This window comes from Gallinula chloropus (assembly GCF_964237585.1).
Source record: "Gallinula chloropus genome assembly, chromosome: 12".
Classification (NCBI taxonomy): Eukaryota; Metazoa; Chordata; class Aves; order Gruiformes; family Rallidae; genus Gallinula; species Gallinula chloropus.
The window spans coordinates 11,500,277-11,518,398 of NC_140097.1; the positions used below are offsets into that span (position 1 = coordinate 11,500,277).

Below are 18,122 nucleotides of genomic sequence, written 5' to 3' on the forward strand. Positions count from 1 at the left end.
GGTTTAAGTTGTACCGAAGAAAGCTTAGGTTAAATTTTAGGTAAAGTTGTCCAGCAATAGGAATTAAATACAGAAATAAATTTAGTGACAAAGTAGGATTTCTTTCACTGGTGTTTTAAAGTTGGGCAAGACAAATTCACTCCAGAAACAGGTTCACATTTATTTAGGTCTTCCCAACAATATTCTCTCTTTTCATTCCAAAAGAATTACTGGAAAATATATCTATGCTGTGGACAGGGTGAAAAAATTTTCAAAAGAAAATTATGTCTTCCAGCAGCCAGGAAGTTAATGTGTATAGATGTACTCAGTATGATACCTTTTTTCTTTAGGAAAACATATACACAAACAGAAGCCATTTATTTTCTTGCTTGTTTGAATTACCATGGCTCTACAGACATATTGTTCACGTTAGATGAAGACATATCCACAGTCAATCATATGACAGTCAGGTTTCAAAAGGCTTTAGAAGAAACACTGAGTCTAAAGTGCATGTTTTCACTGTATTCTAGTAATTCCAGAATGGAGCCACTTTGTATGGATCAACTAGAGAGCCGTTCCAGTAAATTCGACAAGCATTAAAGAAACAACTACCAAAAAAAAAAAGGCAACAAGATACAGAAACAGCTATATACTGTGAGAAGGATGCTTACTACCACTTTCTGTCATCATAAATACTGGAAAATATGCTAAAGCATGTGCTTAAAAGGTATTTAGATGTGTTCCATAATGAGAAATACAAACATCATAAATGCGTCTCTTAACAAATCCAAGCAATGTATGAAGAAGCCTCCCTGGCCTTGGTGACTATTAAGCAGGTATCCTTCACTGCAGCGCTGGGCACACAGGGGATCGCTCCTCCGAATGTGTGAAAAGGGGGGATTGATTCAATGAAATGTAATCATGCTGAGTGGATTGATGTAGGTGTAGCTTAAGAGACAATTAACATAACTTTGATGTAAGAATTTTCCTGGTTTTAAGAATAGATTAGTCTAAGAGAAAGCTGTAACTGTCTAAGCTGCTTGTGAGAGCAGCTGCAAAACTTACCCATAACAATGCAATAGTTACAGCCCTGAAGGTAAAGAAGTAACAATTTGTGTGTTTTTAGGAATAGGTTAGTTTTGACTTTAGCAGAATCTGTCTGTAATCACATGAGCTGTTTTGCGAAAGCGTCTGCAAAACTTAGTCATAACAATGGGGAAGCAGCCTTGAAGCTGGAGGGAATAGAAGATAGGGGAGTCAGGGGTGGTGAGACTGACGACCAATTGGGAGATGGAGTGTATCTTGTTTTCAGCAAAAAGGAACATGTTTTGGAGCTCAGATAACCACATAAAGAGCATGCGCTGAGAGCGAGGAAGACATTTAGCCTTTATCCCTGAAGACCAGCGGAAGACACCCCCTAAGTGTCACTGAGCATGCTCTATCTGGGAGAAGTTAATGTAAATGATTTCCTGGAAATAATTTGCATAACCCTGCCTTTTCTTAGAAATTATAATGAATATGTATAGTTAATCTGTATGAATATGAGAAATTTGGCTTTAATAGGCGCACACATTTGGAGAAGCAATCCCCTGTGTGCCCAGCGCTGCAGTAAAGGATACCTGCTTAATAGTCACCAAGGCCAGGGAGTTTTGACTCCGGCTTTCCAAGGCATCAATACAAAGATGTTTTCCTCATGTACCACTTGCTTTAAAAAGACAGGCCTTTGCAGCTGTACAAAATTACTTTCTGTATTAACATAAGACTGGGAGAGATCATAACAAATACGAACTACTACTTGATAAATCATGTAACAATTCTGCATCACTCCACCACTATCAATCTTACATCATGATAATCATAGGTATAAAATAGATAGCAAGAATCCCAGTTTACAAAACAAATATTCACTGAAAAGTCACTACAGGAAGAAATTAGTAGAATACTCTTAAGGAAAAAAGTTTCTAAAAATCTGTCACCTTACTGTCTTTATAGTTTCGGGTTTCTGTGGTTTCTGGTATTTGTCAAGCATTCAACCACGACTCCCTGACTTGCACTGAGTGGTTTCCCACCCAAGAGCAAAGCAGCTGCAGATCCCTTTGATTCTGAAATCAGATGGTATGTAATACATGAGTAATACAGGTTTAGATCAGATTAATCGCCACAAAATAAAAGATATTTATAATGGAGGGTTGCATAAGGCTCCATGCTCAAGGAACAAGCTTGTGTGTTTGCTCCACACATTTCCTTAGTATTCTTGCAAAATACTATTTAGTCTGAGCGTGTTTTTACAGTTAAATTTAAACAACTAGAAATTACTATTTCACTTATAAATTACTCCAGAGATGTGAAACACATCTCACTTCTTCAAATGTTTAAGTGCCAGTTTTGAGCAAGGGTATTAATACTGGCCAAATTGTAGGTGCCAGGAGATCAAAGACAACTGTGTACTTTCACTTTTTTCACAGACCATGCAAAGAGAGGCACCATCAGAAAATGCAGAGACAAAACAGAATTAAAACACTGGGAAAGATCTTTATGATCATTATGATCATTTATGATGATTAAGATCATTTGTGATCATTTACCAGCCACGGAGAAAATACCTATCACAGTAAAAGCTGAGACACAGGGGAAGCAGTCAACGTATCTCTGTAAAGAGTGCAAATTTGCAATTCACAGGTGAAAGTCTGAAGAGATCTTGTATTTTTTAAAATACTTTTTCATTTTATAATTATTAATACATTTAAAATCTTAAAATATTTACATTTTAAAGCAATCAAACCAGCTCTAAGAATATGCAGTTATTTCAGCAGATGGCAGCAACAACCTGTAGAACAGAATAAAGTCAGTATTCATGAGTGAGCAATAAAGATTGAAAAACTATCCATTCTGGAAAGCCCATATTCAGAGGAAACAAACCTTCCTCCAGGACTCAGTTTCTGGCTCTGTTAGCAGACAGTCTTGATCCCCAGGATCTGAGCACCAAACAGCATCAGCATAAAACATCAACTTCTTCAAAAAAAGGAGTCAATTAAGTTGACATTAAACATTTCAATATATCTTTCAAACTTCAGAGATTTATATGAAACCTCAAGAAACCCACATCCTGCTATTGTAGAGGCATTCCTAAGGCAGTTAAGCATGGTTTGGGGGGGGTCACAATGAATAGGAGTCACCTCTGGCAAATACCTTTTCTACCTTGGAGTTCATGTTTTGGCTTTTTACCCAGAATCTGGCAAGTGATTCCCTGGTTCACAGGGCTTCACAGACATTAAACAAAATGCTCCAAGTGTCTCATAGCAGACCTTTGTGTTCCAGGAGTTTGGCCTTCATCCTTGCATGGTTCTTTTCAGCGCTGCAGACCAAATCTAGGGAACCAAAGGCCACATTAAGGTAAATTTTCTGTTGTAGTTTTAGAGAACCTATATATTTCAAAGACTTAAAGGGCATTCTTTTTGCTTACCTTTTGACCTCTCAGCCAAGACAATGTATGCTTTTCCATTTATTATTTCTAATTCATCAGATCTTTCCACAAGCCAAGACTACACTCACTGTCTGTTCTTACTAGGAATAAAAGAGCCAACAGGGTGATAGAATTTGTCAGAGGTACAAAACTGCCCCATCACATCACTGACTTCCTGCTCCTGAGAGCAGGATGCCTTGTCACTCTTTTCCCAGTTCATGAGATCCAGACCACTCATACCTCAGATTTAGAAGAGCACCTCCAGCACCTGCAGCCCTCTCCTTATATCTGCCATCCTCTCGTGGTGATCTTGGAAGCCCTTGAAAAACCTCAGGCTTGTCACTGCCTCTTGCTTGTTTTACACGCTCCACTTGTTCTTGCCATGGCGCTATTCCTGAGACATGAGTGTTCTAAAATCCCCGAGATCCAGTAAGATTAGAGTCTATCTGATTAGTGGAGTCACTACACATGCAATGGTGGCTGACCCAAGAAATCAGGAGCAATTTTCTGCAGAAGCCAAGAGGCCTATGTGCACAGCGTGGCTGCAGTCTGCCTGCCAGTTCGGTGCTGCAGCTTCTCTGACTCCATTCTCCTGACACAAGAATCACGAACTATGATGATCATTTTACATAGTTACTTACGTTATGTTTCCTCTCTACTTGGCGTTCAGCATATTACCCAGGTACTTTTTGGTACATTTTATTGCCCAGGCCCCCCATGCCCCACAACCAAAAGCAACTTTTTCAAAGGAGTGGCATTTAAAAAGCATTAGAAGCAAAGAAAGCTAACCAAATCCTAAATGATACGAGGATCCTTCAAGTGGAAGTCTTATTCCTGAAATTATGTTTTTTTCAAAACATCTAAGTTTTATTAGATCAAATTAGTTGCTAAGTGCATGTCAAATACATAACAAAACTGAAACACTTGCACTGCAGTATGTCCAACATACTAAATGATAGCACACATTCATTTTGTATCTAGCAAATGGGATCCACCACTTTCACAAGAACCAAAATACAAGCATTGGTCACACATGTTAAGACTCACCGTGTGCACCACTGAAATCTTTCTGTAGTCTTCTTGCACAAACAACCAAACCAAATAAATATCAAAATGGTTTAATGTAATTTATTTGAAATGCTTCCAGAAAGTTTAAGGCAATTAATTAAAAAAAAAAAGTCAATACATACATTCATTCTTTCTTCTCTACCTGAATGCTTTACATGTTTTTCGCTCTTTTACACGTTTTGCTGAACAGGTTTATGAAAATGGTTCATCATCTAACGTGCTTCCCTATGCCTTCTGCAAAGTTTTCCTTTCCTCTTCACTGACATACTCATTCAGCTCTAAAAATGAAGCAGTTGAAATAAATTACAAAGCCTGGAACAAAAAAGAAAATTTAGTTTCTTGAAAAACTATAAATACAGAAATATGTTTTATAGGGTAAAAAACCATTTTTTAAAAAATAAAAATACCTTGTTTTATATTGTTTATCATCTTGTCACACTGATTTCTATACTGCACATCAGCATATATATATGTAAGATACTTGACATTTACTATTTTCTGTAAACTTGTAGAACACAAGAAGAATGTTTTTGGCAATAACTTAGCAGTTTTTCTACTTCTGTTGGTACCAGTACTTTGCACAGATTATCTTGTGTAATATCAAGGATCATTTAAATTTATTAATATATCATTTTCATATCTTTCCATACAGCACTGGCATTATTTCTTATACTAAGAAATAAAATATAACCCAGGGATTCCCGAAAAGTCACAGGATGCTGAACTGAGTGGTTTAGACTGCATTTAAGTGACTCTTCTGCTTCTCATCATAATGAGTAGATTAAATCAGCCACCAGAAAACACAGTAACATCTCCAATTACAGCATGAGATTAAAAGCAACCACAACTTTTAAAACTGAAGAGAAATACGAAGTGTGTAACACATCCCAAAGGAAAATCAATTCCCTTTTTGTTTACACTTTCTCTACATAATCCCATAGGGTATTTGTAGAGCACCATTTATACAAAATTGTCACTTTAGTTTAAAAACCAACTACAGGTAATTGTAAACAGACATTTACAGAAAGTTAAATGTTTTAACATTAGTTTAGTGGTGTTTAAAACCAACAGTGGAGGTCAGTGGAGTGCAAAATGCTGAAGAGGGCCTATTCACAAGCAAAATTTTTTTCCATTCTTATCCCGTTTGAGATTAAAAAATATATACATGGCACTGAAAGATAACTACCAGCTTATTTACAAATACCCGGTATTCTCAGCATTTACTTCAGTGCTGGCTGTAGAGGTTTGGTTGGGTTTGGGTTTTTTTCCCCAGTGGATTATTTTTAGCATTACATGCTTTGACAAATAAACCATAGAGTGATGCTGACCACTTTAACTGACCAGATTGTAATAATTTTGGTTGCTGGATCTTAGGACAGTGCTTCATTTCAAACAGTGAATCCCTAAAGAGTCACTGGGTACATGGCCCGCTGTTTACAGTTCTTGTTGATTTAACACCACAGGAGTTCAGGTAGGTTTGTTTTTTTTTCCAATAAGCTATTTTTTTCTTCCATGCCTACGTGAACACATTATCTCGATACCCATCCTGAAACTCTCTATTAAGTCCAAATCTTCAGCTGCCCCACTAAAGGGCACATAAAGCACTTCAAACTTATCAAAAGATTCTTTTTGTAACACATATATAACAGCAGTTTAGAGAGTCTGTTTACAGCAGGACATTGAGAATAACTGGTCAAGTACCTCTTTCATCCACTTTAGATGTTTATGGAATATAATCACAGGACATGAGTTGCAAGAGATTCCAGCTTATACAGATCAGCAGTTACAGTACTACACTCATAGGTACAACTACAAGGAGGACTGCATTGACACTGTCACAAAAAAATATTTTAAAAGTGCTTCTCCAAATGGTTCCATGTATGGAATGCAAATACTGTACAGGCAGGAGATTTTCTTCCATGACCTGTAGGCTTTTGTCAAACATTGGTTTCTATTTGCTTTTCATTTTCACAAGAGTTTGTCTGTTCCATACGTTCACAGTCGACGCTTATCTCACTGGTGTCCATACTACAGTCTGACTCACAGTCCGATTGGTCCATTTGCTCGAGCGTGGTTTCTCCCTGGGGGACTCTGCTTCCATTTGGTGACAATAGAAAGTGTGCTTCCGAGCTGGGCACGCCAGCTTTGCCTGCACACGTAACCTTCTCTTTCGCCTGGCGGATACAGTTAAGCCACTGTTGTTTGTTGAAGGAGTCATTGGCTTGGAGCGAGTGAGACTGGCTTTGAGATCCGTTTTTGAAGTTGACTCTAAAGAAGTTTTTGACTGAAAGAAACAATACATATCAAAACACTGAATTCTGTGGCTGAACTTATAATAAATTAGTATATTAGAATAACGGCTGCATATCTCCTTGTTTTGTGGGACAGAAACACAGAACCACAAGCACTTCTAATAATTTCTTATTGCTGGATTAAACAATTTTGGTTCTGCCGTGCATGAGCTACCTATCCAGCTTCAAGCGAATCAGCAGGATTAAGGCTTCTCCCACACTCAGCACCTCCAGCTTCTCTGCAAAGCACATTTCCAGAACCTTCACTGTGAATAGTGCTTTGGGTCAGCTGGAAATTGCCTCACCTCCTTCATTCACTTCACTAATAAAGCAAATACATACGAAAAACCCTAAAAATTTCCACGTGATAGGTGAGATTCCAAGGACCAATGGCAACAAGCATCTTTATAATATGCTTAATCAGAAGGACAATAACTCTTGACTTTAGTGTGAATAGCTACAGTCTGACAGCTCAAAGACTGATGGAATAGCAATCAATGTCTGCATAATACAGGAAAGTCAAAGCAACTAAAGCTTAAGATTTCAAAACACACTTGCTTATAATTCTGTGGGTTTGCCACTACATTCTACGTATTCACCCCTTCTCTATTCAGTACAGAAGCGGGTGATCGGAGGAAACCCAGTATCAATACAGTGAACTTAGAGAAACAATCTAAATGCAGCTAGTTACAAGATAAGAAAGCAGTCTGAAATAAAAATCAAGGTGTTGGACGTAGGTTATATAGATTTTAGAGAAAACATTCTTATGCCTCATTGGCAGGTATATTAACGTTATAATGATGCTAAATAAGCGAATAAAAAAATAAAGGTGCAGTCATACTTCTCTCATTGTTGCTGAATGCACCACGTATGGATCCACCTAATCGCACCTCTCCATCTTGCAAGTCTTCTAGCACAAGGTCCCTCACTGGAATTGGCTGCCGATACAGCTGGTAGCAGAGCTGTTCATTATGGGTGATAGCTCGAGTAATCACCAACACTTCTTCAAAGAGGAAGACATGAAGCTTCTGTTAAAAGTAAATAAACAATAGTGCATTATTCCTTTGTTAGAACATTATTAAACACCATTTATTTAAACTCTCAGACATTATAACCTTGTGTTTTCAACAGTTAAAATACATGATTTCTCTTCCCACTATTATGGTGCAACAGCATGTACATATGTAAACGTAACCATTTCAAAACTTCTAATATTTATTTTGCTTGTCCTCTCCACAGTTTGTTATGGCATGAACCTAATTATTCTCTTAGTGTGGAGGCCTCAAAACGTGCATGACATTTCAAAGCTCCCTGCAGCAGCATGTGCATACACCTTCTTTCTGACACCTACTTTAATTTTCCTCTGCTGCACGTGTTACTAAGAAACAGGCAATATTATTCATTCAAATATTTTCAATGAATAATTATGAACGATCTTTTTACAATTCACATGCTGCTAGCAATCAGCTTCACCACAGCTCTTAGAAGTTCAGAAAATTACTTTTGCTCCTAGGTGGCAAAACTAGAGTTACTCGTTATCATCATCATCAAATTACATTCCCGCTCACATTTTGGAATAAACATTACTATCACATCTCTGAGACCAGACTTATATTCCTCATTTGTGTTTTGTTCTGCCTTTGTTTTTTCCCCTGTAAGTGTTACTGAAATTCATCAATTTACAATTTAGTCAGGATATTGTTAGGTTCCCGTAAGAGACAGAGACACATACACATCATCTCCATGTACACATATTTGACTTCTAAGCAAAAAGATGAGTGTGATATGTAACAGTTACTATTTATCAACTACCTGTATATGAGGGTGATGTTTCTCTATGTGTGATCACAGCTGTTTTAGCTGTCAGGCAAAATGTTGACACCTTTATAAGCTATTTATGACAAAATATTTATTCCTTACCACTCCTCTGTTGTTCTTCAGTTCACCATGACAACATACAACACGTGAATTATCAATCAGTGAATCCCTCTGGCCTTCTTCGAGATAAATAAGTCTCTCTTTGTAATACTGGCATTCAGATTCACCAGTCTTTATGTTGATTTCAGCCACTATGCCCTGAATTATATTGATCTATAGAAAAAATGAAAACACACAGACTTTAATCACAGACCAATATTCAGAGATATATCTTAATAACTTGAACTGTAGGTACAAGAAGATATATTTTGATTTACAGTGCATTTAAAATGAACTTCTGTAGACCAGTCTACAGAAGTATTAATATTAGCAAGAAGTATTAATATTAGCAACAGAGTTAAGCAGACTGCTGTGTACAAAGACACTTTAGTTTGGCTTTATTGTTGTTTCTAACACAGGACCAATAAACAGCCACAAATGGATGATAATTCTCTGAAAACCGCTGCATCAGAGAACAAGAAACAGAAGATCAAGATCCTTATCAGGCAAAATTTGCAACGGGGCCAAAACACTGAATTTTCAACTTTTCTTCATTATGAAAATTACCTCCTGGAAACTAATTAAGGTAAACTACTTTTGTTTTACAAGTCCACCACTCGCATATACTTATAATTTTACAATTAAGAGTAACAACTATTTTGCCTTTTTACTATAAAAATACTTTAAAAAGAAAGATTTGCCTTTCCTATGAAACTGCACTCCCCATATTGAACTTCCTTATACTACACACTCTTTAATGACCTTGAGACCAATTTATCTGAACCTTAAAACATGGTTTCTTAATCAGGCATTTGGATGTGAGGTTCTGTGAGTTAGTTAACTCTAACAGTGAGCACAGGTTGATTAGACCAACAAAATTCCTCTGTTAAATACCTGGAGGTGGAGCAGGGGAATGGGTGAGGCATACATGCCCAAACAGGTAATTCAAGAATCTATTGATCCCAGGAGATTTATCAGGGATCAGCTTGGCCCAATGGCTTGCAGCCAGAAAGGAAGACAAATGTATTTCATAAGCCTAAACCAGTGTTGAGAGCCAACCACAGAGTAATTTCTGTTTCCTAATTTAACTTGGCAAATATACCATTTATGAAATACATCACTTCAAAGATAAACAGTGTTCTACTGAAAAAAGTAACATAAAGCTATATAAGGCTATTGAAATATCAAGAAAAAAATCCCAATTATTATTTTATTAAACAATTACCAGAGAAGTATGGAGAGAAAGCATTTTAAATACTTTTTAAAAGATATTACCAGACATTATGTAGAAAAGCAAAACTTAGAAATAAGCAGAAGAATTCTTTGAGATACTTATGATATTTTGTTTGGGTTTGAAGTAATGTGCACAAGGGGAAAGGGTACCTTACAGATTACATCTAAATGCATGTATTCACGCTTTGAATTTAAACCACAGTTGTTTAATTTTCTACCAGAGAAGTTGAGCTGGGCAAGGAATTTGGGGAAGGAGTAACAGAACAGTAGTGGTCAGGTACATATGTTTTGAAATGTGCACTTTCCAAAAAAAAAAGCAGGGCTGTCATTTTTCAGCAAATAAGTAAAAGGTACAGAATAGTCAAGTCTAAGCATATAAATTTTGTCCACAAAATATTAACAAAATTTAGTTATATTTAAGTATTACTGAAAAGCAGTAGGATATTGATTACATTTACTTACTTAGAAGTGTGCTTCAAACAAATCCACAACAACCAATTCCTTTTCTCTCAGATGCACATTTGCATGTGTTCACATTTTATTAGATTTTTTAATGTGTGTATATATAGTTTCCCACATACACAGGAAAGAACAGAAACCTGAGAAAACTTTCTGAACATTTGAATGACAGCCCGTTCCATTAATTAAAGTTGCATTTATCCCTCTGGCTTTCCTTTAGAAAGCTCAACACTATTCTGATTTAAAAAAAACAGAGTGAAGGCAAATTTCTGCAACATCCACACAGATGACAATTAATCTAGATTCAGGGATTATGTAAAGTCTCAAGCCATGGAATACAAATCTAAGTGATCTACATCCTGGAAGGAAATATCCATATTACCTACCTTAGGTTAAAATGGAAAATGACATAAGAAAGGTAAATACAAACCCAACAAGGATCGGACAAGAGCTGTGGAAAACCCCTCCCCCTCACCCCTTCTCTTTTGGTATCTCTTTGCTACTGAAATAGGATTTAATTAGGAAACTGGGTATATATTTCATGTTGTGGCTGTTCATGTAAGTATTATCATTTCCTTATACGCAGTGTCCCTTAAACCATTAATAAGCTAAAAGTGCTATAATCTCCTTAAAAATCCCAAACCCATCAGTAACTCACAGCTTCTTCAAGGTGCTGCTGATCTGGATGATCATTTGGTGTGTGTCTCAAAATTTCTCTGAGTAGTAATGGGTATTTCACCAAACGGCTTCTTGGGATGTCCAGGAAATTCCAAAGGTCCAGTTTGCGACTGAAAGGAGACTCTAAGCAGCGCTGTAGGAAATCTTGCACTCTGTGATCTTGTTTCTTATGATCCAACAAAGCTTTGGCTGCTACTTGATTGCTGCAGTAGCTATCATAGGAGTTCAGGCATGGAAGCTGAGGAAAAGAAAAAATTATTCTCCAGCTGAAATGAAGGACAGTTTGCTATAGAGAAAGTTTCACATGATGGAGGATGTCAGGACTCATGCTGAGAATCTATTTCATGGAGATTTATCCACAATTTATTCATGATAATGCTGCCAACAAAGATTAAGGTTTACAAGGGTCCTCTGACCAACTTATTTAAATCGTTCAGAAGCACTAGTTCATCTCTCTGTTCCTAGAGATCTCCAATATTATTCAAAAGCTTTACAAATATTAATGATTTCAGATTGTGCACTGCTTAGTACAGGCAACAGTTGAAAACAGAAGTCTGATTTTAATTGTGAATGGAAACAAAAGGCTAGAAATGAGTACTTGCAGGCTTGTCCTTTTTCAGATAAGTAAACTTCTATAGTCAAACTTATTCACTGCCCTTAAGAACTTTGACCAAACTAGGAAGACAGAAATGTGCCTTAAATCTGAAAAAAAATCTAGTTTATATGCTGATTAGAACTATATATTCATTTACCAAAAATGCTGCATTAACACGCAATATATGTAAAATCTTCAATGAAGGAAATTAAACTCAGACTTATTTGGACCAAGAGAAATTCACTGGTGTTCACACCAAAAAATAAATGTATTGAAAATTACTTCACGTGAAGAAGAACAGAGATAACTTTTGACACTTACAGCTTATCACTACCTGCATGATGTACTTATTAGTGGTGATCATGTTTCTCCTGTTCACAACAGGCCACTGTTTCACACAGAACTGCTACATCTAATCCCTTGAAAACATCAAGCACTTTTTCCTGCAAAATTTCATTCCTTACATAAACTTATGACTAAACTTTATGCATCTTTTTAACATAATGAGCAATGTTATCAACAAAACTAACAAAAGCTATTTTCTGTATTTGGGAAGTTGGATGCTAGTGCAAATGAACTTACCAACTTTTTCTTTTGTGGGGCAGCAATAGCATCTCACTTCCATCCCTTTCTGCCTTATTTTAACAAACTTCTAGAAAACTAGTATCTTTGACAGCACTAACAACTACCTATTACCTTGACTGACATTCAAAAATAATTATGACTGTTCAAACTTAATTTCTGTAGGAAACCAGAATATAAATTGGGGAAAATATTTAAATTATCCACATGAGAGAAACTCTAGTCTGACTTTGATTTTTATTTAAAGCATGCTAAATACTGCTCAGCTCCTGAATAACAAAAGCTTTAAAAATAACATCCTAGTCTAAATCTTTTAATGGAAAATGCCTGAAAATAGAAAAGATTCTATTTTGTCTCTGAATAGCTGCCTTACCTTTTAAAAATACTTGGAGAATATATTTCTGATGTGTTATGCTCAATATGGAAAAGAAATTGTCTAATAAATACTATGTTGCAGCTCCAAACTAAACTCTCAAAACTGATTAAAAACTCTGCCTTACCCAACCCACAAGGATATGGCCAACATGTTCTGTTGATCCATCAGGTTTCCTGACATCTTGAAGCCGCCTAAGAAGATCTGATTGTGATTAAAAAAAGAAAAACTTCACTTAATGAACCAGATGACTGTAAGTCTATGTGCAGTAGTATCACAGACAAAAACTATTTGAATTTACCTTCATGTAGAGGAATTAGAGAGTCCAATGTTCCAAAAATTTGGTTCAACTCCTGCTCTGTCATTATGGAAAGTTTAAGCATTGGGTCATGATAAGCCTGAGAAAAAAAAAAAGGGAGGTCTGTAATTAATATATCATTAATAGTTGGGAAATTAGTGATAGCATTTAAAGCTCTTGGTGAGTAAAAATCGACCTAGTACTGAAAATATTCAAAAGTTTCATAACCGTATCTTAAACTACACCTTTCATAGTAAAAATAATAATAATAGCACATTTAAGCGTTTCAGAAAAAAACATGAAAAATAGAAAACTCTTTTGACTTTTTCCCCCTTTTACTGTCTTAGCAGTAAAGAAAGATTTTGTTAAAGGGAATATAAAGCAATGAGTATTGCTTGTTTTGTTTGTTTTTAGAACGTGCCTTTTTGGCTAACTTCAGATCTTCTATCAAGTCTTCTTCTCCCTGGGAAAGTTCAAAGATAGCCTGTAAAAAGAAACACAAATAATATAAAACACCTTCATTTAATCTGTACTCAATTTATTGAGTTGACATTATATTCTGTCTTGATATCATGTAGCAGAATTTCTCTGTTAAATCTAATTGCAGCAATAAAGTAAGATTTTATTCCATAGCTACAGAATCACATGCTGTGTTTTTAAGTGAGCTCTATGAGATTGTGCTTGAAATGCTTACCTGAAATAGCCATGGGGTTTTTGGAGATTTTTTTTTTTTTAAACAGAGGTGTTTCCAGAAGGGGGAGCTATCTTCAGCATGATATTCTGATTTAGCTATATCTTAACTGTTTATACAACTAGTTATGCAGAAGTTGATTGTGTCCCGTTTTAACACATGCAGTGGTATAAGTTCTGTGTGAGCCAGTTAGTGAAAGACAGTTCTTCTTGAAAACATTTCTGTGGTAGTGAGCACTTTTGTTTTGGTACCAGTTCATTTTTATGTTATGAAGGTTGAGGTCTCTAGCTGTCAGCTGATGCTAGTTACTTCTCTTGAAGCAGATCTGAAGCTTTAAAGGTGGCAGATTAAAAATAACCACCACCCTAATCCACTGGTTTATCAAAATACCACTGTATTTAGTTACTGTGTGATTTCATTCTAAAACAGGGTACACCAGAAGTTAACAGCATTCTGGTCAGAATTACCAGCTTTACAGTCAATGCTTTCAACCTGTGTAAATCATGGAAGACGACATTCAGTTAGCACAGGTTCTCCTAGTTTGATAACATGGCTGCACGGAAGGCCTGCATTGAGAGAGAGCACCAGCAGCATATGCATGGAAGTGGTTCAGGTGGCTGGTTGAGGCATGCACTGTAAGAACCAATAGAAGCACACAGAATTTCCTGGAATACAGCTCATTTATTTGGGGTCTATGAAGGGTCCTGGCTTCTGCATTACATCCAGTAATGACTGTTAGGCTATGTGAAGTTTCCACAGTTTATTTTTTACTAAGCTGCCTTTGAAGTTCTCAATTACAGACCTTACTTCGTATTAATTCTTGTATAAGGCTAAAATGTGCACAAGAAATGCTTGATGTTGCTGGTGTTTAATTTATGACCCAGTGCCTGAAATGCTGTCAGATAGACTGTCAGAAACTTTGTTGACACTGCTAAGAATTGGGGGGGCGGGGAGGAGAGTCAATCTTGATTCCACGGGGATTCTGTCACTGGCTGTAACAAGCTATTTAGAATTTGTCATGTCACTTCAAAATTACTGATGTTTTTTTCTTTTTTGCTTTGGAAGATACATCTTTTGATCAATATTTCATCTTCCTAGCACTGAAAACTTCCTCAAAGATACTGTTTTCCAACACAGGAAATTGTGATTTCTGTGCATACATATCAGTTGATGAATTACCTGTTCCTGAAATAGTAGGCTCATCTATATTATCAGAACAACAAAATGAAACATCAAAATATCAACCATCACTGCAGAAACTGTCATACAGAACATGTACACCATGTAACCAATAACAGTACACATATCTTAGTAACGTCACATTTATTAAAGAAATATCATGCTTATTTTTAAGAAGAATATATTCAGCTACTATAGCTTGAATTATCAAGACTAGGGATTGAATTCTGCTTCTAGTGGAGGCGGTGACATTCTATTTCAGGAAACCTTCAAGTGCTACCCAAATGCCTAGTAGTATTCCTTAAGTCCTTGCTTTAAAGATTGCTTTTGATAATTAAATTTACAGTTTAGAAAAAGAAATACATACCTCTTGACGCTTGATTTCTTTAGATGTAAGCATGTGATTGACACAAACATCAAAGGTCTCACTCCATAGTTTGCTGTCTCTGCGCTTTGTGTTAGCAGGGGCCATATTTCGAGACCACGGCCGTGGAGTGAACAGATCTGGGCGGCTCTCACTCCGGAAACTGATCGAGCGCTAGAAAGAGATAGAAGGATAGTTCTTATTGTTAGAATGAGTTCACATCACAGTTTTGCTAAGGCATTTATACACATAGTTCAGTACAACAAATGTCTAATTAGTTTTTACCGTGATTTAATAGCAATGTTTAGTACTGGGAGTGTAAGAGAAATTATTTTAACACGTCTGTATGGAAGGCTGGTACTTCCATTCCTGCAGTGAACATGTGCTGTTCACAGCCCATTTAGAACCAAACAAGGCACTCATACACCATGCGACAAGAACAAACTACAGGGGTAACAGCAGAATGGTACAACACTAACATGACAGATAAATGCAAAGTCTGAATTCAGAAAAGACAGGAATACTTCATGCATCACGCAGATCTGCCTGGTTACAAATCTGATACTTCAGAGTTACACAAATTTTCGACACAAAATTACTACAAATTCTTTTTTGTTCCTTTCGGACTAAGGGGTCAATTATTACACAGCAACTCTGGAAAGCTAGGACAGGAAAATCTGGTAGATGAACTTAACTTGTGTTATCAACTGAAAGTCAACAGAATCTTTGGCATTTGTTATTTTTGAGGGGTAGGATTGTTCAAAGGTGTCTGTACTTGAAACAGGACTGCCTCAGGGATATCAGATGAAAAGCTGTGTTGCACCAAGCACACATTTATGGTATAAGAAAAAAATGCCTTCTCAGTTGGGCAGAAAGAATATTCATAGTGAGACTGCCCTTCAAATCCTTCCTCTTACCTTAATAAGCTTCTTGCTACCTGATGGCAATACTTTTTTTTTTTTTCTTCAACAGTCAGAATCATGAAAGATTGGACTAATTGAATAATTATTCCTGATATGTCCATAAACAGGATTAAATTAGTGCTATAATGCTCCGACCAAACTGGTCTCGATACATGGAGAAACCCTTTCAACTGGTATCATCCTGTCTCTTCAGATATTTAGTAAGATCAAGAAACTAATTCATAGAGAAAGGTGTGAAATGGATATCTGACTGAAAAGAGAAGAACAATCACATTATTTTTAAGGAAAAGGTGTGTCAATATTCAGATTTTCATGTTCATGACAATCAAGAAAACCAGATTGTTTTCACACCACTTGCTCCCAGTTATTTCTCAGCATTTGAAAGAATGTGATAAACAATCAGTGCTAGCAAACAGCAAGTTCTGAAATACCAGCACAGTGTTCAACTACTGTAGAAACTACTAATGGAGCCCCTAAACTCTGAAGTGTACCAGCATTTCTGCATCTATTATGGCCTGGTCTTAAACTTCAATAAAAACAAGTTCAAGTTTAAGTGAAATGACTCTTCAAGAGTTGAAGCTACAGATAGATACTTTATGCTCTCACAGTCCTATTTTGCAAAGACTCAGTCCTTGCTTCCTTGTAATTAGAGGCTTCTTTCTGAGGTTCTACTTTCTGAAATGCCTCAAGTATTTCACATTGTTGAAATACTCTACATTGTTGTTGTTATTTAAAACCTGCTTTACATAATACAATCAGCTCTCAATTGCCTTGGGTAAGAATATTTAAAAGAAAACGAATTCTCTTCATTTCCAGATTGAAAGCAGCATATACAAAGTAAATTATTTTAAACTCTTAGAAAAATTGCCCATGAAAGCAGTGCCTATAAAGATGTTTTTAAAATACAAGAAGATGTACTATATAAATAACCCTGCACGTTTTAACAGAAGCCATTTTGAGCCCTAAAAAACAAACACACACACGCACATACATACCAACCTTCCAAAACTTTGCAAGGCAGGAGCTAGTCTTCCTTCAAGAGTTAAGAAGATAAAGAAACACACATGAAATGACATGCTTAGTTTACACTTGTTACAATGATGAATCATGGAACCCATTATTTTCACATGCAAATGGAAAGACTGGGGTGAAGAGGCAGTACATGGCACCCACAAATCACCAACCATGAGAACGCAGCCAAGCAGAACAGTTGTCATTCCATGACCCAAGGCGGAATGCCCCTTTCCATGCACTCCCACATGCCTGGTCCACAACACACACAGCTCCTCCGTTTGTGGTGGTACTTTCTTAAAGGAATGCTTTATGTTGAATGTACTTATAACGACAGCACCAGAGAGGGGGATTTTTTAAGTAAATGCCTTGATCTTGAAACCTAACAAAAGTCACGTTATAAAGTGACATGCACTTGTAACAGCAAACTGAAATTCCACAGTGTTTTGAGTACTACAAGCTTTCACGTCCACTGACAGCAGTGTTTCTTTATGCTGCATGACAACACTTGATGCGATTCTCTCCAGCTCTATGCTGTGCTCCATTAGGCAGAAGGGGCACAAAAAAGCTGAGACTCAGAGTGAAACCAAACTGCACAAAATCCTACTTGCTTGCTTAGTATCTCTGCTACCTGGACACAGTAAGCACGAATTTCATTGATTTCTCTCATATATCAGTCTTATAATTCACCATACAATGCGTACCTCGCATTGGATTGAGGCTATTTATTTTTGGAAAGAATTGGTTTGAGGTGCTATTTAACAATGGGTACAAAGTTCACTTCAAGAGTAAGTGCTTTCTTCACCTAGCATGTTTCCTTCTTCTGTATACTCACACAGTAAAGGCAAAAACACTGACTGAGTGATCCTGGTACACGGAAATCTACTTAGCCTAAGAATCCCATACTTCAGCGTGGAATCCAAGGTTATTTTAACATGCTGTCTTCTCCTTTGCACACACTTTGCAGGAATTGGCTTGCAAAGCTATGAAGAGAGAAACTAACACATCATCAGGGAAA

At 36.7% G+C, this 18,122-nt stretch overlaps 1 protein-coding gene across 3 annotated transcripts in view; it reads right to left on the minus strand.

Moving 5' to 3' along the window:
* Positions 1-6,190: 6,190 nt before the first annotated feature.
* The window catches only part of ARHGEF3 (Rho guanine nucleotide exchange factor 3), a gene marked incomplete at its 5' end in the record, with an annotated part of 109,595 nt that continues 97,663 nt past the window's right edge, over positions 6,191-18,122 (minus strand). For 2 of the 3 annotated variants that reach the window (XM_084269621.1, XM_084269623.1), the window contains 8 exons: positions 6,191-6,794; positions 7,643-7,829; positions 8,722-8,892; positions 11,069-11,326; positions 12,766-12,842; positions 12,940-13,036; positions 13,358-13,420; positions 15,174-15,344. In XM_084269621.1, coding sequence (XP_084125747.1) covers positions 6,448-6,794; positions 7,643-7,829; positions 8,722-8,892; positions 11,069-11,326; positions 12,766-12,842; positions 12,940-13,036; positions 13,358-13,420; positions 15,174-15,344 — 1,371 coding nt within the window. In that variant the 3' untranslated portion in view covers positions 6,191-6,447. The remainder of the gene's footprint in view (positions 6,795-7,642; positions 7,830-8,721; positions 8,893-11,068; positions 11,327-12,765; positions 12,843-12,939; positions 13,037-13,357; positions 13,421-15,173; positions 15,345-18,122) is intronic. The other variant, XM_084269622.1, reaches the window with a different exon arrangement.